General features: G+C 40.4%; 1 protein-coding gene across 2 annotated transcripts in view; it reads left to right on the top strand.

Moving 5' to 3' along the window:
- NEMP2 (nuclear envelope integral membrane protein 2) overlaps window positions 1-26073 on the top strand; it is a 64916-nt gene that overhangs the window by 2295 nt on the left and 36548 nt on the right. The window contains exons 2-9 of one of the 2 annotated variants that reach the window (XM_081051959.1): window positions 7727-7842; window positions 11988-12210; window positions 12334-12406; window positions 13487-13580; window positions 14373-14487; window positions 16628-16853; window positions 19980-20156; window positions 21147-22307. In XM_081051959.1, coding sequence (XP_080908085.1) covers window positions 7727-7842; window positions 11988-12210; window positions 12334-12406; window positions 13487-13580; window positions 14373-14487; window positions 16628-16853; window positions 19980-20156; window positions 21147-21270 — 1148 coding nt within the window. In that variant the 3' untranslated portion in view covers window positions 21271-22307. Of the gene's footprint in view, window positions 1-7726; window positions 7843-11987; window positions 12211-12333; window positions 12407-13486; window positions 13581-14372; window positions 14488-16627; window positions 16854-19979; window positions 20157-21146; window positions 22308-26073 lie in introns of those variants that run through there. The other variant, XM_081051960.1, reaches the window with a different exon arrangement.

Raw genomic sequence — 26073 nt, 5'->3', positions numbered from 1 at the left:
ATTTTGAGGGGGATTAATGGCAATGCATCTTTTACTATAATAATTTTTTTTTCAATTTAAACATTCACCGTATTTTTTTATCATACCTCTTAGTTTTCTCATCAATAAAATGAAGATATTCTATTGCTGAATAGTTCCTAATATTTTCCTCACCTTTTTGTTTGCCTCAATGAACCCAGTGTTTTTCAAGTTTTTGTGTTACCAGATTTAGTGTTAACAGTTCACTTCTCTATTTTGTTAATCAAAGGCAAACATTAATGCCTATATTCTGCCTGCGACATGCGTGATGCCCCTGATATGATAAAATTCTAGCCTACAGCTAAAAAAAAAAAAAGGGCAATTTCTGAGCCATATAGCAATAATTGCCATTCCAGATAAGCTTTACAACATGAAGCATCCTGGATCACGTGGTATGCCAATGACACTGCTGAAACCTCTGGAATACACACGATATAAGAATCATTGCTCCTCTTAAAAGTCTCACTTTTAACAAGGAACCCTGAGATCAAACAGCTGATACTTTTTCTCATAAAATAGGGTCCATCTATAATGTGAGAGGCCTTGATTGGCTGACACTTCCTGTTCTAAATTTCCATCTTGAACACACACACTTCCTGCCATGGAATGGAGAACATCCAGTCCAAGACCAGCTTTCTGTCACCCCGTGTCACCCTATCTGGAGAAAAGTCAGAGGCAGTTGACACACAGGAGGGGCAGGTAGTTGTCTGGCTAAGAGGACGGAAAACTTCAAGCCAAGAGTCACCATGGTTTGCAACCAGTGGGTGAGGTTCCTAGAAACCATGTGTTGTCCTGTGAGGAAATTAAGGCCTCTGCATTGAATACCCAGGCTTGACCTAGAGCAATAGGGCATTTGAAACCACAGCTTTCAGATTAATCTATGGAAAAGAAAAATCAATGCTTGAAGTTGAAATCCTACCTGAATATGCATTAGCATGGGCTGATTTCAGTTTCATTCTCTATGCATGTTCTTAGAGAAATAAAAATCAAGGTTTATATACAAGTCATGTTAAAAAAAAAAAAAGAAAAAACTAGGGTTAGTAGAATAGAGAAATTACTGTTGTAACTGGTGCTACTTGCTAACTCCTTTGACAATGAATTTACAAAATAATACCCAGAAAAAACCTTTTTCCTTTTGAATTTTCAGGAGTTAAGGTATGTTTGTGTTTTGCTTTTTGTTTTTCCTATTCTTCTCCTTCCCGTTCCTTGTCCTAAAAGAAAAGCAGTTATAGGAGAAAATGGCAATCTAATTTCATAAGCGATTTTATTATTCTGTTATAGTTTCACCTGTAGATAATATTTTTTCCCATATGACGGCCATGTAAGGTTAAATTATCAGGGGAACATTGCTGAATTATTTTTATGTTGGAGTTTAAGATCTGCTAATATTCAAGCAGTGTTGGTGCTTTTTAGTTTTAGCATATTCTATAAGTAGGTTTGTCGTGCGGGGCGGCCTGCGTGGCCTCCTGTCCTGCTCCCCACAAAGGAACGCAGGACATGGTGAGGCCAAAAAGGAACACCCACGGAGCCATGATAGGGGAGTCATACCAATATATTCTCGCTGGCGGCATCCGCTCTCTGCAATCCGCTCTTGCTAGCCCCCATTTTCCTGCTAGCGTAGCCATGGCAGTTATACTAGTGGCCAATGGCTCACTGGTTACAGCTGACGGCCAACTAGCCACAGCTGATGGTCATCTGATCACAGTTGATGGCCATTTACTACCCGAGCCAGCACCTTTCTATGTGAGGCCGAGAGCCTGGAAACTGCTTTCTGGGGCCCTGTCCCCACAAGGCTTAAGTTTTATCTGCCCTTTTCTGAAGTTTTGACTGAATATTTTTACCTTATGTTTAAACTCTTGAACTTAAGTATATTCTTATGCATTTAGGAAAACTAATAAATGACAAAAGAACTACAAAGGAATAGTTTTGAATATACTAGTTAAAGCAGATTATATGCAGCTGTACCTTTTTAAATACGATGTATAGTCTTAAATTAGATTAATTCAATATTTATAAATTGAGTAGTATTTCAAATGAACTAAGGGATCACTTTGGTTAAGGTAACCCTGACTTGAATCGTTTGGTAATGTAAATAATTGTGCTTTGTCTTAGCAGTTGGGGCACAACTGTCCAGAAATAGACTGTTCTCCAGAAGACAGGTTTATTGAAATGATCAAGAGAGCCTGCCAAGGATGGCAGGGAGTTAAGGAAGGGCTGCTTAGAGACGCAGCCTTGAGGAGGTAGCCTTAGTAAGGATGGCATTCAGGATTGCTCCCCAGATACTCCTAAGTGCATGGGAGATGAGCCAGAGCTGGGATAGCCCACACTTCCAGATCTTTCTCCTGATTGGAATCAAATACCTAAGTTATGGGGCACCCTCCAGGGTGGAGACATATTTCAGCCCTACGTAGTAGAAGCAGTAGCTCTCCCTAGGCAGCTATTCTCTTTCGACCAAATGAATGATGATTATTGCATTTTTATGACTCCCTAGAAATCTTTGTTTTCTGGATTGTATTGTAAGGAGATTTTTGATACTGTGATGTATTTGTGTTTACCTACATCTACTACCAGGAAGTTCTGTCCTAGAGGAATGAACCAGCAAAGATTGAGGCCACATGAATAAAATGACACCTGCAAACAGGCGTTCAGGTTCACAGCTTTCAGTGTCCCGTCTTGAACAGGTGACAGGGTGCAGATGAGCAGTTAAGCTGGCTACATTTTCTACTTCCCACCCTCAGGTGGCGATAGAGAAAGTAGAAACTGAATAATGAAATGTCTCTAGAAGAAGATTGCTGAAGGGAGAGAGGCCTAGGAAACACATAACCTTTATAAATAATCTAAGATAAAAAGATCCGGTTCTCTCTAGGAAGGCAGTAGTAGGCCAGCTGTGATAACAATCTTGGTTGTCACAAGTCACTGTCTTACGCCTCCTCCAACTAGCCTATGGCTTACGGTTCACATGAATTCGCTTAGAGCTAGGCTTGTGGCTTCTTGTGGCTGTGAGTTTCTAGTTTCTTAGATATTTAGGAATTCTTGCGTGGGTTGATTGAAATGCATTCATCTCAGGAAAGAGGTGATAACAATGAGGGCAGCCAGAGGACACCATGAAATGTTGACACCTTGTCTATAATGGCTCATATATTGTATAAATTCTATATCAACTTCATCTCAAAGCCAGTGGCCACTCTGGAGAATTCCAGGGGAGACACTGTTTACAACATGCTTTTATTAGTGTTTCTACAGGTATCAGTCAGGGCAGCCTGTCTCTATTCATACTTTCCTTAATCTAGTTGTGGACAGGTGAAATTCAGAGCCAGTTCTTTTCTTCTAACTGGGAGATCCCTTACACAGCATACACTGTGGTACCATATATGGGTAAAACAAAAACAAGCTTAATGCCACCTCTTGCTTCTCCCTGCTGTCCTCTATCAGCTGAGGAGTAAAAAGAGGGTCCCTCGCCCAGGGGGATAGTAAGGGTTACAGCTCTCAACCCTGTTGTTCAGGTAAGGGGGAGGTGTAGCCTGTGAGTTCTATGGGTGGGGTGGCACTGTCACAGGCTGGACGGGGTGGGGTGCCCTGTCCTGTCGGGTTGCTTCAAGGAGTGCCAGAGGCACTTCCTTTTACAGTGCTGACTGGCACTGGACAGGCTTTTGCAAAGATTGGTGAGGCTTTCACTGGCTTGGTTACACAAGAAAAATATTTAAGTGCTGGGAATCCTGAGTGTCCCTAACCATGGAAAGACAAGAGTTAAATTACTAAATACAAATGTAATATGAAGAAAACATAAAGCAGAATAAGAAGAAAGCAGGTGAAAAGGGTTGGAGTGTGCCATTTTAGACAGTGAGGTCAGAGAAGGCCTTCCTGAGAAGGTGACTTTTGAGCAAACAAATTATCGGAAGGAACGAGCACTGCTAAGATCTGGGGAAAGCAGGTTGCACGTTGAGGAAACAGCAAGTAGGAAAATTTGAGGCAGGGGTGGCACGGCATCTTGAGGAAAGGAGGGTTGGTATGGCTGGAGCAGCCACACAGGGTGTGGGGACAGAGTCCCAGAGAGCAGTTTCCAGGCTCTCGGCCTCACGTGGAAGGGTGTTGGCTCGGGTAGTAGATGGCCATCAGCTGTGACTAGTTGGCCATCAGCTGTTACCGGTTAGCCATTAGCCACTAATATAACTGCCGTGGCTACGCTAGGGGGTTGTTGGTTGGCTGGTTGGCAGAAAAGCGGACGGCAGGCTGCGGATCGTGTGGCTCCTGCTTCCTGTGTCTCCAACTTAGCCGCCAGCGTGAATATAGTGGTATGACTCCCCTATTTATGGTTCCATGGGTGTTCCTTTTTGGCCTCACCATATCCTGCGTTCTTGTGCGGGGAACGGGACCAGAAACCCTGCAAGACACAGGAAAAGTGGAGGAGAGAATGTCAGAGGTACCTGGGTCCTTGGAGGGGAGGGTGGGTTTTATTATGGGTGCGGTAAGAAGTGACTGGAGGGTTTTGAGGAGGGCAGTGATGCGCTCTAATTGATATTTTTAAAAGATGTACGTGCTGACTAGAGAATAGGTTGTGGGGAGAGTTGTGTGCTCAATTCTGGAAGCAGGGAGACCAGCCCGAAGGCCATGATGGTAATCCAATATGCAAGAAGACTGTGGCTTGGACAACAAAGAATCCTTTACTCCTAAATTCAACCTACTGCAGGAAACTGTACTGAAATTGCATCATCTTGCTCTTAAGAGTCACAAATATCTAATGATTTTGGAGACAGTCTTAGGACCAAATTGGAGAAAAAAATACAATTTGAAGGTAGCATTTGTTTGCAAAGCTCAGGCCCCAAAGGGGATATTCCCTTAGGCCGCTAACAAGTGAGAGGGTAGTTCACCTTGCTTGTGGGAATTGATTCAACCCTTGAAGTAATGAGCGCAGTAGGAGAGGGGAATGCAGACACCTGCAGGAAGGCCCCTAGCCCAGAGCACAGTGTGGTATGAAGAGTAACCCTGATGAAAGAACTGGCTGGAAGTTAAGGGGCTGCTGGGGCCTGTGGACCGGAGACCTCATGCTGTTCACCTGCCCCACTGGAATGTACCGCTTTCCAACAATGGGTAGGAATTCCTCTCTTAGGAGGGACCCCAGCATGAAGTTCTCAATTCTAGCTGCCCAGTTTAGCCCTGTTGCTGCTCACATCCCCACAGGAAGCTGGGCGGAGGCAGAACATGGGATATGGAAGGCGAGTCCGGAGCCCTCCCATCCCAGCTCTGCTGCTCACGAGCTGTGAGGGCTTTTAATGTGCCTGAGTGTGTTCTCATCACAGTTGCTCAGGCTGCTCCAGGGTCTACACTGCCTTCTTGGACATGCCGTTTTACACAGCCAGCCGCAGCCCCTTGATGTCCCTGTGGTGCCCTCTCCCTGCTGCAGCCCTTGGCCAGGAGTCATTGCATCTCACATACAGCCAGGAATGCACCTCAGCACCCGTGGCCTTGTGTGTGGCTTGCACCAGTTCTGCATTCTCCTTTTGGCTCTTGCATATAAAGAGACCATGCAGGAATGCATTTTTAATTGTTAGTATCCGTATTTAACAGAAAGCCTCTAAAGCTTCCTTCTCGTGCCTTTTTGAAACCTGCCTCTTAACCTGGATTCTTGTATTTGCATCTCACACTCTCCAACTCTGCAAATTTGTTGGTATATTTAAAAACATGCGTTTCCTCAAAATGTTAAGAGGAAAGATGAAATGATTTGACAATGTCACAGTGGAAGATACTGGCTCTTCGTGTCAATTTCCTGCTTTGGTAACGGTGATCTCCATGCAGTCGTTTCGGGAGGTGGTGGACACTCACATTGTCCTTTCTCCAAGTCTGCCTTCACTTTCTCGAGCTCAGTGCTAAGGACGTTTCTAGCCAGGACGGACCTACCTGAGCTTCGTCAGCTTTATTCCAAGTGGGTGTAATTGTTGCCAAGTTAATGCTGGTTATCCACTCTTCCCCACCCATGGGGAACAGGTTGTTCTGGCTTCATTTCAGGTTTTTCTGGAGAAACAGCTGACCCCTCTTTAAAGGAATGTGGGGGGGAAGGCCCATTTCTCTGTGTGCCCATTAGTAGTCCGTGTTCCTGGTTCCTATTGACAGATGTGGTGATATCCTGGATCTAGAAGAATTTATGACTTTCATCTCACTTCATTTAAAATTCAAATACAGCAGCAGAAGAACCCCATTACTTTATCATTTTCTTGTGGCATTTACTACATTTACCATCTATAATAGAGCACCTGTCTCTTTCTGTATATTATGTTGTGTTGTATTATGTATTATTTGTATATGACGTATAACACATATTTATACACACACGGGTGTATCTTCACCTGCCTCCAGTCAAATTTCCCCTGTACTGCAGACCTCTCCATCTTCACTTAGTCTCACCAACCTAAACTCAGTCTGTCCAAAATCGAACTCATCACCCTCCCCATTTCCTGCGCACCCTTGCTTCTCCAGTATGCCTTATCTGGGTGGAGGGTGTCCCTCCCCATCTCCCCACTCACCAGAACCTTCACGTCATCTTCTTGCTCTCCCTCATCTAGTGAATCTCTAGGTCTGGGGATTCCACTTCGTAAGTGCTCTTTAACCTGCTCTTTCTCCCTCCTACTGAGGTTGTTCATTTCTTGCCGAGATTGCTTCAGTAGCCTCCTTGGTGGTTCTTCTGCTTTCAGTCTTCTTCCCCGCTAACGTTTCCTATAGCTTACAGAATGTTCTTTCTAAAAGATAGCTGTGTTCCTGTCATTTCCTTATTGAACTGGTTATTCTCTCTGTTCCCGCAGATCCATTCTCTGCCCTTCGCTCCCCTGGGCTTGTATCTATGGATTGTATCACCTGGGCTTCTTTGTCCTCTGGCTTCCCTTTGGGTTTGGTGCTGTCAGGAGGGCAGGAGAGAGAGGCTAAGGTACCCATAGTGTCACCCCACCATTCCACTGTAGTTCTGGCAGGGATTGCATTCCATTAGACTACTGTCACCCATCCCCCAGTAGCTCCGGTAACATTCTGTCCCCCCCTTTGCCATTGCAGGTCTAGGGGTGTTGAAGGCTTCCTGCTCATATTGGTGCTTTATTGTTAGTGCCTTAACCCTGCTCACAGCTTCATTGAACTCTTTTCAGTTAAACCCTTTTGAGTGGCAACAGTTTCCTGCTGAGGATTTGATACCTAAAATCCTTCAATGCTCTGCTTTCAGCACGAAGTCCACACTCCTTAGTGTAGTAGTAACCACTGCTTAGCTCTCTAGCTGCAGATGTTGAAATGTCCTCATGTATTCCCTGCACTCCATCCGCATGATTGGCTGAACCACTTCCCTAATTTCACTCATATCTGTAGTTTTGTACATATTTGCTACCCCTACAACCTAACTCCTGTGTTGTTGCCTCCAACTTGATTCTTCGGTGCTTCGCTCACATTTCCTCTTACCTGGGAAGCTGCCCTCCATTCTTGTTCTCTACTTCAGGATGGAAAATGAGCCTGTTCTTTGTGTTCTTTGTGCATTGACATTGGACTGTCATTTGTAGTCTGTCTCCTGCTCAGTTGGGAAGAATGGGGGACTACTAATTGCCATGAAGAATAATTTATTGGTCATGGAATATAACAATAGTTACCATTATTCCTGTGAATAAAAACAAACAAACAAAAAGATAAGACTCTGGGCAATTACATATTTGGGAAATATATTCTCTTTTCTATTTCTCAGTTTCAAGGTGTAAAGCTTTGAAAGAAATGGATTTAATTAAAACTTCTAAGTCAGACTGTTACTGCTACAATCAAAATTCCCAAATGGAATGGAAATACATATGGTCAACTGTGGAGGTAAGAGCATACTTTTAAATCATGTCTTAGGAACAAGGAATTAAAATGTACTATTTCTAGAATACAAAGTAGCTTTTGTATGAGTTAGAGCTGTGTATCAGTTGAAAGCTGATTTGGGATCATGCATAGGGGCTCAAAGGGAGGGGTTTTTGGGAGGGGACATTAACGCTGCTGCATGCTCTTCATCAGCCTTTACCAAACCACTCAAATAAATGTACTAAGGGCGTACAGTGTGCTTGCTGTTTAGACACAACTCAAGACAACACTTTCTCACTTTCCAAAATAATTACTATCCCAAGCCCCTCTATATAGAAATTCTGAAGTAACCTCTGATCCTAGGTATGGCCAAGATAGTAGTTACTCTTGATAGCCTAGTACTTGCCCTCATTCAACATTTAACAAATATTTCTTGAGCACTTACTAAGGAATTATTCTAGATTCTTAGGATACATTAGTGAACAAAACAGATCCCTGTTCCTGTAATGTTTACACACTCAGGGGTGAGGGTAGGGTGGGTAAGACATAAATGTGAAATAAGAAAATTACAAAACTAGTAAGTGGTATGCAAAAAGGAAATGTAAAGATAACGTGGAATGAGGGAGATGAGGGGCAAGTTGCAGTATTGAAAAGAATGGTCAGGGTAGAAGGTGACATTTGAGTAAGATGTCAGTGAAGTGAGTGAGTTACCCAAGAAGGTATCTGGTGAAAGAGTATTCTAGGCTGCGGGAATAGCTAGGACATGATATCAGTAGACTCATGATGTTGATTTATACCATTACTAATAATTTATACTCCCTTGGATCACTTGGTAGTTGGCATCTGTCAATTTACAGTTTCATCACTGTAAGATGAGTATTTTCACCTCTGTTAGGAATGAATATTTCCAGCAGATAAATTAAGACTTTGTAGAAATCCTATTCTTCATCAAACTTTTATCCTCCTGTTTTATCATCCATTGATGATGCTCGCGTAAATCAATTATCATCATGATGTTTGTCAAAGGGTGATTTTCCAATTCCATTATTCCTTCTACATTAATTGGCATTCTCCTATAAAGAAGACTTTTTCCTCCAGTTCATTTATATCCGCATAGCTTCATGGATTGCCAGCTCATTCAATAGACTACAGTCCATTGTTTTTATTATTTATTTTGATATTCACATTGTCCTAGATTTGCCAGGAGGAGCCTCTTCAAACTAGCTCCAATGGCCTTTGAACTTGTACCCGTCATTTGGGCACTTCTTTACGTTTTGGCAAATAAGATGTTCCAGGCTTAGCTCGTAATTTCTTAGAGCCACCTCTGGAATCATACATTTTGCCAAGGAGCATTCAGTGTTAGTTGTGTTTAGTTCTACTGAGATATCATTGTCATGTGTGTACACACACACACACACACACACACACACACACGCACAACTGCACACATCTCTATTTGTATTTTTTTGAAAACCATGTGTTCTAATCTTCGGTACTACTAGGTTTATTCTAATCTCTCTCCTTTCCATATTTGTAACTTCCTTCTCTGAAAGTGAGAAACCTGGTTCCCATTATCCTCAATATATTTATTTGCCTAATCCTAGAATATACTGAAAATAATTTCAGATCTGCTAAGCCATACCATAGTGAAAAACAAACCTACTAACAGGTTTACAGTGTGTTTTATCTTTAGTTCAAGGGTACATAGTCTAAATATTGTGCTCAAATGTTACTTGGGTTAATTCATTTTCACACATCCCCCTTCGATATGGTTATGTTATTTATTTGAAATATATTTGTTTTTATTTGTTTCCATTTCAGGGTTCCCCCACCTATCCTGGTTGATTTTATTATATTTTTTTAGTATGTACAATATTATTATGGCTGGAAAACTGTGCAAAAGTATTCTCAGAGACATGTCTCTACCCCTTATATTCCTCTATCCATGCCTATCAGACCTTTGTAGGTCGTCTTATTAGTTCCTGGTATATCTTTCCTATGTTTATTTTTGCAAGGTAAGCACTGATGCATATTTATAAGTCGTACTTAAAGCCAAGTCTAAGAAATGAGTTTAGATGGAGAAGAGAAGAAAACCAATACTGAGCCTGGGTCAGTCTTATAGGAAGAGGTCAGGAACAGGAAGGGGCCAGCAGAGGAGAGGGAAGGAGCAACAAGTGAAGAAGCTGTCCGGGACAAAAGTGTAACAAGGAGAAGGGAATGATCGGGAAAACCGAGTAGCGCTGGTGGATCAGATAAGGTGACTGAGACGGAATTGACCCTTCGCTTTAGCAACATGGAGGGTCCTGGTGATGTCAAGCACAGGATGTTGAGAATGAAAGCCTGATGGATGTGGGTTAAAGAGAGAATGGGCAGAGAGGAACCGCAGGTGGCAGGTATTGGCCACTTTGAAAAAGAATTTTATTGCAATGGGAAGCAAGGAAATGGGGTGATAGCTGGAGGAGAAAGTGGAGTCAATAGGAGGCTTTTTTTTTTAATGGGAAAAATATCATATAGCATATCATATCAATAGCATATGTGTATACTGACAGAAATGGTCTAGTAGAGTGGGAAGAAGTGCTGGAGGGATGTCTCTGAGTAGGCAAAGGTGGATCAGATCCAGGGCACAAGTCAGGGGCTTGCCTTCAGAATGGAGCATGGAAATCTCAGGCAGAAATTTCCTCCCCACAGGCCAGAAGCCTGATGGAGGCTTCCTACGGATACTGATGGACGGTTAGGGGGATAGGAGCCGGTCAACATTTTCTTCTGTTTTTTTTCCATTTTCAGTGAAGTAGGAAGGATCATGAGCCAAGAGTGAGCGGGGAGAGAAGGTGTGAAATCATTGTGTAAGAGAGTGGAAGAATGACTAGATAGGAATGTGTGGTGTGATTGCCTGCAGCTTTCAAATCCTACTTCAGGTTCACAGTTCCGGGTTTGACGTGAGACCACTGTGTGTTTCTCCAGCACAGTCAGTGACACAAGTGCAATAATGGAGTCAGTGGAGGGTTGGATTTTTTTCAGGTGAGTGTGACAAAGGAAGAGGGGTGCAAAGGAGTCAAGGGTACATGTAAGAGAATGATTTCTAATGATGAGTCATGGAATTTAGCTGGATAAGAAAGGGCTGAGGACATCAAGAGGGTTAGGAGCAGGATAGAGATGCTTGATCTGTGGTGGGGTCAAAGGCTTGCTGGGGTTGGGATGCTAAAGGGGGCACGCTGGCAACATAGGAGGTGGTGGTCAGTCAGTGAGATGCATGAAACGCAGCCTGTATTGGGAGCTTCAGTTTGGGATGGACAAGGTCAAGAGAGTGGCCGTGAGAGCGCTTAGCTGAGGTGGGTGGAGGGCAAGAGCTAAGAGGGGAGGATCACGGGAAGCGAGAGGCGAGTATCAGAAGGAGTTCGGTGTGTATACTGTGTATGTTGAATCCCCATGATGTATGACAAGAAGTAGTATTGGAGAGAAAGCAACAGTGAGCCAGGGCCTAACATCCAAGAGAAATGAAGGGGTAAGTAGACAGACAGTGGGTCATCTCACCTGGTGCCAGAGAGTCAAAGCTAGTGCCCTCACTACGCTTTTCCAAGCTTGCCTTAGTCTTGGACAAAGAAGAGAAATAGAGAGGGTCAGACAAAGGCAGCAGCAGAGTGGTCACTTAATGATAACTGTGTTGTCACAGTCTGCTTGGCACTGTAGCTAGGGCTTTGTTGTGAGACTTGAGTAGGACGTGCGGTTGGGTTCTGGTCCTTCTTCAGGAGGCCTGGTGAGAGGAGCCGGAATCCCATCTGGTTAGCTGATCTAGAAGAAGGGCTCACTTTTTCTCAGTCACAGTAAAAAATGGTAGAGATATAAACCCTATTCTCATTATGTTTATAACCAGATAGTTGCCACCGATTACTTACTATCTCATCTGTTTTCACATGTCCCTTGGCCACAGTAACCTGCCAGAAGAGGGAGTTATGCCAACCACAACTCATGGGAACTAACATCCACTTTCAAAAATGTCTGTGCTCCAGTGTGTGTAGGTCTGTCTCTGGCGTCAGAACAATACCACGTGCATTGGAGTGTGCTTTACTCGACCAGTCTTGGGGTCTTTGTACTCCTCTGCTTATGCTTTTAAGAAGCGTTTAAGAAGTTTTAAACTTGTGTTTATGGAGGTGTTCATTGTTATTTTATAGGTGACAATGACCAGTTCCAGCCTGCTCAGCGTTGTATATATCACAGAAAGATACAATTGCCAGTATCCAGAAACCTTTCTATCTTTTATCAAATGTGTGATTCATAAATTTTGGACACCGAAGGAGTCTAATGAAATAACCATAATCATCAATCCATATGGGGAGACTGTGTGCTTCTCTGTGAAGCCAGTCAAGAACTATACAATACGCGTGAATCGAAACAGTAAGTCTGTTTTTGTTATACTTGACTTTCTGGGTTCCATTTTTCTGGAGTGACTTTTCAGTATGTTGACTTTCCTCTTTATTCACCAACACTATATTGACACAAAATCTTTGTTTTTTCCAGTTGTAGATTTCAAACTCTTCCTTGTGTTTGTGGCAGGCATTTTCCTCTTCTTTTATGCAAAGACCTTGAGTCAGTAAGTATTCATTTTTACTTTCTTAACTTTGTGAATCAGTATAGGACATTTTTGATGCTATGCTAAATATTCCCACACTAGTCTGTAGTTCTTGCTTTAGGTTTTGCAAACAATAGGTCTGACGATCATGCTTTAAAAGCCCTTAAAACCAGTAAATTATTTGTATAGTGTATGTAAATATTACAGAGTGCTTTCAAATGCATGATTGTGTATTACATATTAATATACATTATTTTATTTGATTCTCTTACAACTATGTAAGCTCTGTATTATTGTTCTCATTTTATAGATGAGAAAACAACATCTATCATCACATGACTAGTTCTGGCCCCGGCTAAGATTTATACTCAGGTTTTCTGATGCCAGATGCCTTCCTCTCTCTATTACATTCAGTTTACCTCCTAGATTTGTGGCCCTGATACAGAAGGTTGAATTTAACAAATATCTGAAAAACATATTATCCTGATATTTTGTTTCTTATAATTTTGCATGTGAAAAACAAATCTTTCCAATAATATTTTACTTCTACTTCTTAGCTTACTCTTCTTAACAACATCGTTCATTTTTGAACTTTTTCTTGTGTTTAATGTCATCCATGGTCCTTATAAATGGATGTTGCTTATATAGCTTGAAGAGTAAAGCTTGGACTCAAAGAAGCTGGGCTGAAAGCCTGAATACTCCAGTTAACAGATACTAACATGGGGAAGGTCTTTAACTTCTTGGTGCCTTAGTTTCCTCCCTTGTAAAATTTAGATACAGATAACTGTTTCATAGGGCTGTTGTGGACGCATGTAAAGCTCTCAGACAAGTGGCTGCTACATGATAGGTGCTCAATAATTATTGATGGATCCGATTCTGAACGGAAGATAACTGAGACATTCTGTTTTGAGTTAGTGGCAAGCTATTTACTATAAATTTCAAAGAGATACTTCATTTTTAAGAGTATAGGATGTAATGGAAGCTGTCATCTGAGTTTTCTTCTTGGCATTCTTTATGGCTACTGTGGTCAAGTCAAACATGATTTTAATACTGAAAGTGCAACTTGGCTTTTAAATGGCTTTTATCTGCTTGCCTTGACAGAAGCCCTGCTTTTTATTACTCTTCGGGGACTGTGCTAGGTATTCTAATGACATTAGTCTTTTTCCTGCTGCTGGTGAAAAGGTTAATTCCTAAGGTAGGTATACTATACAAATGAATAAAAAATGGAAATTAGGAATTTTATAAAATTGATCAAATTAATTCACCTTGATTATTACATTTCCTAATTCAAACTATATTTCTACATTGCATAAACTGGCTTTAAAATGTACCATTTTCTAGAGATTCCATTTTTATTTGTTACTATATGTAGGCTTAAGTATTTAGTCTTGGTGATACTTTGTACTTGAGAGACATTTATTTTCCAGGTAATGTGTTTTCCTTACAAGTGAAGAGGGGCTGGTTGTATGCTAAGTGAATATTTCTTTTATCTCGGCATAGCTGAGGAATCTCATGATGCTGAACCATCAGAGCTTTGAATAAACAGCATTGCTGCATCGGGGGATTTTTTCGTTATGAATAGTTCCCTGGAACAGAATGCCCTGCTCTGAGTTCATGACAATAATGTTGCAGTTACTCTGGTTAAAGCTTGCTATGCCAGCATTGTTCTGAGATAAATTTATTCTTTAGAATAGTGCTTCTCCAGCTTTAATGTACATACAAGTCACCGGAGGATCCTGCTGAAATGCAGATTCTCATTCAGGGGTCTCTGGTGAGGCCCGAGACTCTGTATTCCAGCAAGCTCGCAGGTGATGTCAAAGCTGCTGGCTCATAGACCAGTCTAACCTTAAGTGAGACTCCGGAGAATACTGAATGGACTTCAGTGCAGTTTGATGTAGAAGTGTCTCATAAAAAGGCTGTGTTTACTTCTATTTTTATGAGAGTCAATGACCCAAAAACTGTGTCATTTATTTTCTTCCACACACAGTATAGCACCTTTTGGGCTTTAATGGTTGGTTGTTGGTTTGCTTCAGTTTATGTGGTGTGCCAACTGATGGAAGATCTGAAATGGCTGTGGTATGAAAACAGAATATATATATTAGGTAGGTAAATTTTTTAAAAATACATTCTATGATTGGTAAAGCTGGAAAGTACAACTGGAGGTCTTCTTTTGACGTTTCTCTCCAACATCTAAATTTTCATTTTGAACTAAGAAGTGCTGTTAAAAATAATATTTTATTCCCGCAGTTGGTGATTTTAGTTCATTCGATCTCATTTGGACTATTTCCCTATGACATCCTTCTTAGTTTTGTATACCAAAGATCAAAAAACTATTTGCGCCTGCTGGCTGCATATGCTTTTGAATTGTGCTGAAGCTCTGACCACATCTAACTTTAATGACAAAAATCCTGTAAAATGTAGCTCTTTATGTCTTTTTCATGATACACGAGGTCAGACAATTAAGTTCGAGAACTCATCCTAGAAAAAGTGCTACCTACCTCATTGCTGAATATCACTCCAGTCACCTTTGAAGTCCTCCCCTTGGGAAGCTATGCACCGACACCAATGCCTAGTCCACCCTTCAAAGAAATTTTGGAATTCTTTTTCTGGAATGGCCATCAGACCTGTCATCATATTACCCTTGATGTCCTGAATGTCTTCAAAATGTATTCCTTTATCTTTGGGTAAAGAAAGAAGTCATTGGGGGCCAGATCCGGTGAGTAGGGAGTGTGTTCCAATACAGTTATTTGTTTACTGGCTAAAAACTCCCTCACAGACAGTGCCATGTGAGCTGGTGCATTATCATGATGCAAGAGCCTTGAATTGTTGGTGAAAAGTTCAGGTCACCTAACTTTTTCACGCAGCCTTTGAGCACTTCGAAATAATAAAATTGGTTAACTGTCCAGTTGGTACAAATTCATAATGAAAAATCCCTCTGATATCAAAAAAGTTTAGCAACATCATTGCAACAAGTTCGTGAATTTACTTGTCAGACCTCGTTTTCAGTATGAAAGATGAGAAATCTTAAATACAAATGGTATTTCATTTTTAAGAGTATAGGAAAACTTGACCTTCAGAAGCAGAGAGGCTAAGAAATCACTTGTTCTTCTAATTTCATATAACCAAAAAACTCCCACCTTTTTCTCATTGTTTTAATTGGAAAATAATAGAGAAAGGGAGAACTGATTTTCTTCTAACTTCTAACCCCAAATTTCTCACATAAATTCTTCCACCCAAAACAAAAGCAATAAATAATTTTTTGTTTCACTTTAAGATTTTGTTTTTAGCTCATTTTTCTTTTGATGCTAAAGTATTTTTAAAGTAAATTACCAATATCATGGTAAGTTCCCCTAAGTATTTCAATAAACATTTCTAAAAAACAAGCATTTTCTTGTTTTTAATAGTTATATAACTATTAAAAATTAATAATTACGTAAAATCATCTGTTACCCAGGCCAAGTTCAAATTTCCTAAACGTTCTTGATGGTTTGTTTGTATAAGCTAGGATATAGTGCAGAACCACATTTTGTATCTCTTATGTCCTATAAGTCTCCTTTAATCTGTAACAGTTCTTTTTCATCACAGTGATATGCTGAAGAGACCAAGCTAGTCCCATAGAATGTCCCACTTTTTGGATTACTCTGATTATTCTTTTGTGGTATAATTTAAATTTTTCTTTCCTCATTTTCTATAAACTAGAAACTAGATATTGAGGCTTGCTTAGAGACAGATGAAATGCTTTTGATGGAATACTTAAGAGGCGACGTGCACTGCACATTGGATCACAATAGGAGACGCAGAATATCTTATCGTCCCTCCATTAGTAGTCCTGAAACTGAGCACTGGATTATAAGGGTGATAGCCTGATCCCTCCACTGTAAAATGATGTTTTCCTTTTGTTACTAGAAAGTAAAAATAAAAGATAGGGTTTGTAGCAGACTGTGACATTCTGAGGTTTATTCTTGAATAAAGCAATCATGATAATATTTGCTCTTTTAGGATCTGGACTAAAAAAATAGACATATGTTATAATAATTTATTATTGTAAAAGTCTGCCTTGTATCTCACATGGAAGGAATAATTAGACTTAAGTGACCTTTTCAGTTTTACTTCATTGGATAAAGAAAACAGAAATGAAAGTTTTCTGGTATGTTCTTAGCTCTAAGTCGAGGCTCTGGCAGGTTTTTCACATAAATTTTCAAGTTCAGATTTGTATTAGTTTACATTCTTCTGCTTTTACAGGCTATGTCTTGATAGTTGGATTTCTCAGCTTTGCTGTTTGTTACAAACATGGGCCCCTTGTTGATGAGAGGAGCGTGAATCTCCTGACATGGACACTGCAGCTCCTTTCCCTGCTTCTGATCTATTACGGGGTCACCATGCCTCAGTTCGCGTATGCAGTTATGTTCCTCATCCTGTTATCCAGGAGTCTGTACTACCCCATGAAAGCGTTCAGTTATATGAGGTGGTATGTATCTTTTCTTTTTCCTCATAAATTTGACATTTTGAGCTCTGGCTTTATTTATTGTTTTAGGGAATTTTTGTGGACATATCATCTTTAATCTCATAATTAACTGCATTTCATCTGGAGATTTCCTTCTGAGAGGGGGAGGATAGAGACCTTAAGCATCTGTTTAATCTCCATTGCAGTCTTTCAGAGTATACCACCCATTACTAGGTAATTATAGCTCACCCAGAAGTCACTAAAATACGTGGCAAAATTACTTGGGTGCTGGGTTGCCTAAAATTTCTACTTTCATTCTACATTTCCTTTCATTAGGGCCAAACACTGCTTTAGAGGTATTTGTTTGCTTATGAGATAAGAGTTAGGGAACAGAAATGAATCATAAATGATTGAAAGATATTTATATTTAGGACTGTATTTGCTCTTAGATTTTAAGGCTTAAGCCTTTTGAAAGTGCAGAAAGATGAGGTAACTTCTGTCACTTTCTGTCATCAGCTTTCTTATGTCTCTCCTCATTCACTGAGTCTTAACACCTGCTTTCATGTTAGGTACACAGATAAAGGAGATGGTCCCTACCCTTGCGGTGTACTTGTTGAGACACACATACATAATCATATCTTTGAAATGTTAAAATAGGCCAGCTTAGGGACCATGGCATATAAAGAAAGTTCAGGAAGGTTTCTGATGAATCTTAGTGAATCAAAACAGCCAGATGAATAAATATGCAGGGAGGACTTTCCTGACAGAAAGCCCCGTTTGTACCATCGTGAAGCAAGCGAGATGGGCATGAGATGGGTCTTAGAGGCATCACTAGGCCGTGCTAAGGAATCTGATCTGATCTTGTATGCGGTGAAGGAGGTAACCATTATGCATTTTAGTCAGTGCCCTCTGACTGCTTCCTAGGCAGGAGTTGTGTGCCCAAATGCTTGGGGCCCTGGCAGGTACTGAGGGAGTGATGCCCAGCGGGGTAAGGCAGTGGGGTGATCAAGACGACTATGGGAAATTTCATAATGTAGCTTCATCGAATAGGGGGCAATTACCACTCAGCTTGAACTGATTGTTGCCATGTGGAAGTATGGGCCCTGCCTTGCCAGATCTTCTGGTTTTCTAAAAAAGCTGGGAATGTGCATTAGAATGTTAGTTCATATGATTTTTAAATGTTGGCAACTATTCCGAAACTAAAAATACATTGAGTAAGCAAAAATCAAAGCAGCGGGATTTGGCCCATCTATGTTGTGGCAGAGGGTGGATGTAATGCGGAGGCTCTGGGGTAGACCAGTCATCAGACATCACCGTGGTCCAGGCAAGAGAGGATGAGGGCTTGGAGTAAGGCATTGAGACCGAGGCTGGAAGAGGGCGTTGATAGATATTTCTCATGTAAGCTTGGCTGTGAGGAAGGAGACTGTGGTAACTGGTAGTTATGGATCTGGTGACTCCATGTGTGGCAACATCAGGTTAAAAATACGCCAGTGACATGACAGTGCCCCTAGGCAGAGGGGGTTGGTTTGGTGAGGCCAAAAGACAGCGGGGCCAGGTTGGAGGGGCTGATGCTGGCTGCTTCTCTGCCCTGGCTCAGAGGCAGATGGTGACTGGGATTCCCAGAGGTCCCTCTGCCAGGACGCTGCTGACCACTTACCATCCTCCAGGCCTCTGGTCATTTACCAGGTTGCATCCTGAGGAACCCAGGACACAGTTGCATCCTCTCTCCCCTTAAACATCCAACTGCCTTGCCAAGAGCAAAGTGTGTTCTGTCACCTGCACGGTGGTTCATTCATGCACTTGCTGTGCATTCCATTAATATGAACATAACAATCAAAATGTATTATAACTTCAACGTTTTATTTTGCTAGTGAATAAGTCTATGAAGAACCAGGAGATAAAGCAGGAACTATAGGTTAAATAATATATCAGAGAAATAATACCTTAATTTGTAGAGTACTTTCTAGTTTGCAAAGAGCTGTTTGAGTATATTTTAATAATATATGGTAGCTATTTTTTTGGTTGTCATACTTGTTGAACACTTACTGTGGGCCATTCACTGTGTTAAGCATTTACACAAAATATGTCATTTATTCCATACAGTGATCTCATCAGGTAGATATTAGTGCTTTTATTTTTTTATATAAGCAAATTGAGGCTCAGAACCATTAAGAAATTGCCCCAGTTCACACAGTGGGTGAACTTCAAAGCTAGGACTGTGCCCCCATCTTCTGCTCAGAGGCCAAGGCTTTTCCTGTAGGACGACCAGGCTAGGTGTTCAGAAAAGGAGAAGGATATAATGTCAGTGGTTCAGTGAATCCAGCATATCAACCACTAGGCGAGCTTTAAGTTAAAAGATTTCTCAGGTCCTAACCTTGAAGAAAATATATGTTTAAGACATCTGCTGGTAATTATGATGCTCATTCAGATTTGGGAATCTTGATTAATTAATTAAATAAAATTAATTAAAATTAAACTACCCAACAAAATTTTTAAAATCTTAATATATCAAATAATATTAAAACCTTATCATCATTACCATTTTCATGAGATTCTTCCCTTTAAGACTTTCCTGGTTGGAAAAAAATTCCAGTCATGAACCCTTCAGCATGTAGCAAAGGAAGGATTATTATAAATTATTGAATATACCTGATTTACTCCCTCTCTCTAGGAGTAGTCAGAATCACCGCCACTAGGTGGAGGCGATAGCCCACCAGTCGTCCTTTTCTGTCTAAAACAAGGGGTGAGTGTCCTGCTGGGTCTCCATAAAAGGACATCTCAAAGGCTTGCTTCTGTCAGTGCCCAGGAAAATCAGCAGGCCAAGCATAAAGAAGCCAAACTTTTAACTTTCTGATTGTGTGGTTAGAAATCACTGAGGAAGAAAAACACAACATACCTATTGGAAATTGATCCTCAAATGCCTTAGGACATTATTTAGGATGGTTTCCAGAAAAGCAGAAATGTTGGGTCCAAACCATGTTCCAAGTACCTCGGTTACAGTAACAACAATAAAAAAAGTATAGTGTGATATAAAGGAAATAAATAAGTATTACTATTACTGTCAAAGAAATGTATTGTCAAAATCTGAAGGGTTGAATTGAATGATCAGACGTGGCCACGAATCTAGCAACCCAATACCACATGTCTTAGGAAAATGAAGAAATGGTTTACGTCAGAAAAGCTGGCAGTTTCGTATCTTACTGAAGATGAATACAGGGAACAAGCTGATGCTGAAACAAGCAGTGCTCTGGAGGACCTGCGCCGAGCCTGCCGCAGACCCGACTTCCCGACGTGGCTGGCCATCTCCAGACTTCAGACTCCAAAAAAGTAAGCCCTGGGCAGCTCCTGGGACCACAACTCGGGTTAGAATTATTGGGAAAATACTATAGTGGTTTAGTACAGATATTTCAGATTAAAAACAGACTACTTCCTGGATCACAGATGATGTAGAGGCTGTCAGAGGTTCTTCTTCAGTGCTCTGACTTGCACAGTACAACTGCTAATGTCAGAATAAATATTGATCTGATGTAGAATTTCCAGGTGGGAATTCCCGCCCGTTCTCAGGAATTTTTTTTCACTTTCCCATTCCCAAATCCCAAGAAAAGTTGGTCAGGAAATTGGGAAAATCGGCTCCTTGAACCCAGGTGGTTGGTAGTATCAGCTGTCACTTTGTGGAAACGATTCATTGTGGAGAACAGAAAACAGTTTATATCTCTGGATTCGGGAACAGGAAAGCAAAAAAAAATTCCTGAGAACGGGTGGGAATTCCCACCTGGAAACTCTTAATCTGATATGTTTTACAGGGAAGGCCACAAAGATAGCTTTCATACGAGAAGGAGAAAGATGGCACGGGATATGTCATCTGCTTCTCATTCTACTGATGTGGGAAATAATTTCTAAAGTTCACCAAGAAAGGCATCACTGCTCCAACATCTTTCCCTTACTGCTTTCTCGTCTTCATAGCTTAATTCAAATGACAGTGCACTCAAAGATTGAAGGGGGGGAAGTATGACACTAAACTAATGAATAAATAATAAATCTAAACTAAGAAGAGAGGAATTAGGAAACAGCATTGGGTGTGTTTAGCAGCACTCAGTGCATGTAAGTCTGGTGCCCACTTCTCTACCCTTTCCATGAATATCTGGAAAAGGATCACATAAGCCATTCCCGTTTTTACACCCACCGTGTAAATGCCATTCTTCTATTGCCACAAAGTCCAATTTAATGAAAGAGGATGCGTAGTAAGGGAACATGTTCCAAGTAAACCTTTCTGTGATAACATTAACTTTATTTAAAACAAACAAAAAAACTTAATAGGTTTGCAGAATTTGTTCTTGGAGGAAGCCACTTGTCTCCTGAAGAAATGAGTCTTCATGAAGAACAGTACGGCCTTGGAGGTGCCTTCTTGGAAGAACAGCTCTTTAACCTGAGTACTTCCTGACGGTCTACCGCTCATGGACTTCCTTCGGGACATGGAAGTGGGTACAGGGCAAGGAGCCTGTTCAAGTGGTTCTAGGGACCAGTGGCAAAGGCTTTTGCTATGGAGAAAAATCAGATTGCACTGGAAAGGAAAACTAAACTCTATTGAAGATAACTGATCATTCTTGGCCAGTTCTGCTATTTATTGTACAGTAGGTGGCCACCGAGATTCTATGACAGTATTCCAACTTTGCCTGAATGAAGACTTTCATTAGGAACAAGGGAATTCTGTTGATCTTCAAGGGGCCAGTAAGTATGAACAGGTGCTTCGTCAACTCAAGGGCCTTAAATCCTTTTAATCCCCCGAGCCTGTGTCAAAAGACTGCATTGCTCTTCCTGTATGTTATTCATAAAGGTGCTGGCAGAGACCTGAGATATGCGGGACCAGTGTTTTCCAAAGTACAGTCCACAGATGCTTATAGGCTTTAGTCATAAAGGGATTCTGGTCAACTAAGATTGATACAAAGTTAAAAAAAATGTACCGTAGGACTTCTCAGAACCTTTAATAACACTGACGCACACTGAATCTCCTAAAGAAGAGAAATTGTGTGTAGCAGTTTCTGACTCAATTTGACCACAGAACTATTTTTCATGAGATAAATATTCCTTGGAACACATGTTTGGAAAATGCTCATGATGGAGAAATTGAGGTTCGGGGAGGTCGAATAACTTATCCAAGACCACAGAGCGATTTAAAGGCAGCACTGGGTCTAGACCCTCAGCCCTAGCATTGCCTACGCCTCAGGCAGAAGGGACCTTTAGAGGTGAGGCAAGAGATCATCTCCCTACAGCCTTGGGTCTCACAATATTGGTGACTTTATTTTTTAATAATGGCAAGCGAGCTATTTGATAATTGTGACAAAGAAACATTTCCTAAGATTATATTTTAAAGTTTTGAGAAGACTTTTGTAAACATATATAAGGATTAGAAATTAGAATTACTTTCTATATATTTTTGTATGTTGAAATCGAAGCCATTAAACCTCTTGTGGCATTTTGAGTTGACTGGTCCATTTTTAAAAGTTGCTTAGTTTTATATGTTTGTAACTTTCCTACAAAACAGATTTATGATCTTTATTTCCCTATTGAACTCTATTTAAGGGTGTATGGATTTGTGATCTTTCTTGCAGAGAACAAATCTTTTCTTGATTCATGATGATAAACTCCAGAGTAAAGTGAGGGACCAGCTGAGCTTTGACCCTGAAGAAAGGAGGCCTAAACATAGGTCTAAGAAAAGATCTGAACATGCAATCTAAGGGTTAAGTGTTGCTAAACTGATTCTCAGTAAGAATCAAACCCAGGATTTTTTTTTTTTTTTTTTTTTTTTTTTTTTTTTTTGCTGCAATCGAATCATAATAGAGGCATAAAGAAGGAGGAATCTCAAGAGAGGTTAGGCACTGCTTTTCCTGGGCCAGATTTAGTAGAGTTGTTTACTCATTTAAAATTTTCTAGATTGATTTTTAAATATTTCTTCTTTAAGCGGTGTGTGTTTTACAGGTCTCTGTTTTTGCCAGATACCTTTTCCTGTTAGGAGCTTTGCTATTTTTGTGAAATGCACCAAATTCAATCTGTGTTTTCACATAGACTCTGATTTTAAAAATCAAAGAAAGTATCTTTTATTCAGATTTATGATGATGATGTTTTATAAGTGTAAACAGTTCTAACATCATTTTTGTTATAGCTCAATCTGATCTTTTTTTATGTTTATTGGTGATATATTATAAATATATCAGATGCGTCAGTGGTTGTGCTCACCGTGTTCGTCTCCCCAAGAGGCAGTTTGTGTCCTACAAAATGTGTGTGTGTGAATCACAGAAAACAGTCTGCTGGAGTTCCCAGGGCGCACATCCCAGCCAAGACAGCTACTGGGTTTCACCTGTGTCAGGGTGAAGAGGTGCTGACAATAGAAGGAAGCAGTTTTTAGTGGGCCAAGCTGGGTGTAATCATTACAATAGCCAAAGAACAAAGAAAAGAGCAACAGTCTTCCAGGATGTTGTTTTGGGTGTTCAGTTTTAGAAGAAATCATGGATTTGTCATTGTCTGTTATACAAGTACTGTAAAACGCGAACAATTAAAAGCATTACTTGAAATATATTTGGCATTATTTCTGTTGTTAATTTGATTTGGGATTTATTATAGCACTAATCACAATTCTAATCCCCATCAGCAATAAGACATGCCATGTTTCCCCGAAAATAAGACCTAGCCTGACCATCAACTCTAATGCATCTTTTGGAGTAAAAATTAATGTAAGACCGGGTCTTATATTAATTTTTGCTCCAAAAGATGCACAAGAGCTGAATGTCTGGCTAGGTCTCATTTTCGGGGAAACATGGCAGATAACTCCCATAATAGATCTTTTTCCCCTCCTTTCTCCTTTTCTCCCTCTCCCTTCCTCTTTCCTTTCTTTATTTAAAGGCCTATAAACAGTTTAAATGACCTTTCTATAAAACAGCTCTGCTCTTCACAGGTGGTTGAAAGTTGGCTTTGTGCTTCACACCACCAGAGGTGGGCAATTAAGGAACCTAGCAGAACCCTTTGTTGTGTTTTGTGTGTTTTTTCCAGGATTTTTTTTATTAGTTTCAGGTGCACAAAACAATGTATTAGCTAGACATTTATCATTTATATCCCTCACACTGTCAACACCCCTCCCCCATCCACTATCCCTCTGACATCGTACACAGCCATTACATTTCCACTGTCTCTATTCCTAATGCTGTACTCCGCTTCTTGTAACTATGTATATATAATATATACACACACACATATATGTTTATATAAATATAGTTGACAGTAACTAGGTGAATGATGGTGTATTTACTGATTAATAGAAGACCAGTGAAAGAAAAGAGTGTGTGGGGAGAATCCAGAGCTGTCCTTTGTTGAGTTTTATTGCTTATGCTGCGTTCCTCACAGAAGCTTACTGTTGTTAGCTAGTTGGACTATTGGATACCCAAATGTGTGGGTGAGATGTAGTGTAGGTAGCCATGCTTAAACAATTGTATCATTCAAATGGTATTTTTTAAAAGATTTTAAAACACGTTTTACATATCACAAAAAATTCTTTGTGAATTAGTTGTATGGTTTGCCAGTAATACTTAGGGCTGAAATTATAAGACAGTGTCCATCTGACATTTAGGACAATATTTAAGATGTTTTAGATAGTATGAAATTTGGAATAGATAATGGATTACATCAATGTATCTAAACAAGTGGATGAATTAAGACCCCTGAAATGATGTCAAGAAAAAGGATCTTATATTATTCTGTATGTGATTATTCCCCAGAGTTAGAGAAGTATAATTTTTTAAGCCAGCTTTTTTTGTCCAACTGATAGAAGGATTCTGGGCATAAATAACACAATGGATGTGGAATTTCGAAGAAGCCTTCAGTGAGCAGTATTTTTAGGTGATTCCAGGAGCAAGCTGCCTTCTGAGAGACCCCACATAGTGGCATGACATTGACGAATTAACCATATGGATGTGACTCTTGGCCTTACTGATTGAGAACTTTGATTTTTGTTACTGCACCGTAAGACCTGTCTTACATTAGCCAATTCATATAGTCTGTCCATTTAGTGATTCACTGCCAACCATGTAACTGGCATAAGGATAAAAACAGTTGAATTGATAACAACCAGCACATATTCTCTCAGAAAACAGATCCAAGAGGGGTCATATTGTAGTAAGAACATTGCATGGTGAACAGAAAGAAGAAAAAGGAGTTTGCTATATAATTCACATTTAATGTCATCAGACCAAAATGTCTAATGCAAACACCCCACAATGGGACTAGCCTTGCTAAAGTGATGGGAGAGCCAGTCTGTTGGCAAAGATTACCCCTGCCAACTTTTTCCTCTCTGTGACTGCTAGTTTTCTAATCTTTTGTTATTGATCAATAGCCATATCCTCTTCTAGTGGGCATGTTTTTCATTCAGATAGGTTAAAATCTTGTCTTTCTCTGGTCTGGGAATTGAGTTATCTAGTTGCATATTTTTGCTATGATCCCTGAATGTGCTATCTTAATAGGTCACCAGAGATTTAGGATGAGTATATTACTTACCAGGATAAATCTTAGAGGTTCATTTAATGGGATAGCTGCTTGTGTTGTTTTAATAATTTGGGGAGGGGGATGTTTGTTTCTAGATTTGGTCCATTAAAAAAAAATAAGTGATCAAAAGGAGAAAGGGGAAGAATATCCGTATTTATTGGAGATCTATCAGCTACTACACTAGCTAGTTTCTGTGTCTCTTCATTTGAACCTCATAACCACTCTGTAATGTATTGTAGTATTTTTCCATTTTACAGTTGAAGAAAGACTCAGAGAAAGTACAACAAGGTTGCCGAAGAAATATAGCTAGAGATAGAATGAGAATTTGAGCCCCAGTGGGTCAGTGCCTATAGACTCTCAACTTCCTTGATTGCCATCTTTTTAAAAAAAAGTTTGTCAAGGAAGTGGCCCCATGGCTAATCCATTCAAGAGATACCACATCTGTTGTTCTGCACATGTCAGTCATGTGTCGTGTAGTTCTGTGTACAGGAGGTCCTGGTCCCCAGCAGTGCTTCTACACTATCCAGCAGTGGGCCAGTGCCCCCGCCTCACCCAGTCCATCACACACGATACTTTTGTAAAATACACTAAAAATCAATTAGAAAAATTAAATAAAGTTTTAAAATACGTACCAAATATAAGCCCAGTGCCAATGTGATGGGACGTCATGGCAATGTCAAATTGACTTGCATGTTTCAAAATGCTTAATTTCTAT

The sequence above is a fragment of the Rhinolophus hipposideros genome (genome assembly GCF_964194185.1).
Source record: "Rhinolophus hipposideros genome assembly, chromosome: 6".
Lineage (NCBI taxonomy): Eukaryota > Metazoa > Chordata > Mammalia > Chiroptera > Rhinolophidae > Rhinolophus > Rhinolophus hipposideros.
This window is presented reverse-complemented; position numbering and strand designations above follow the sequence as displayed.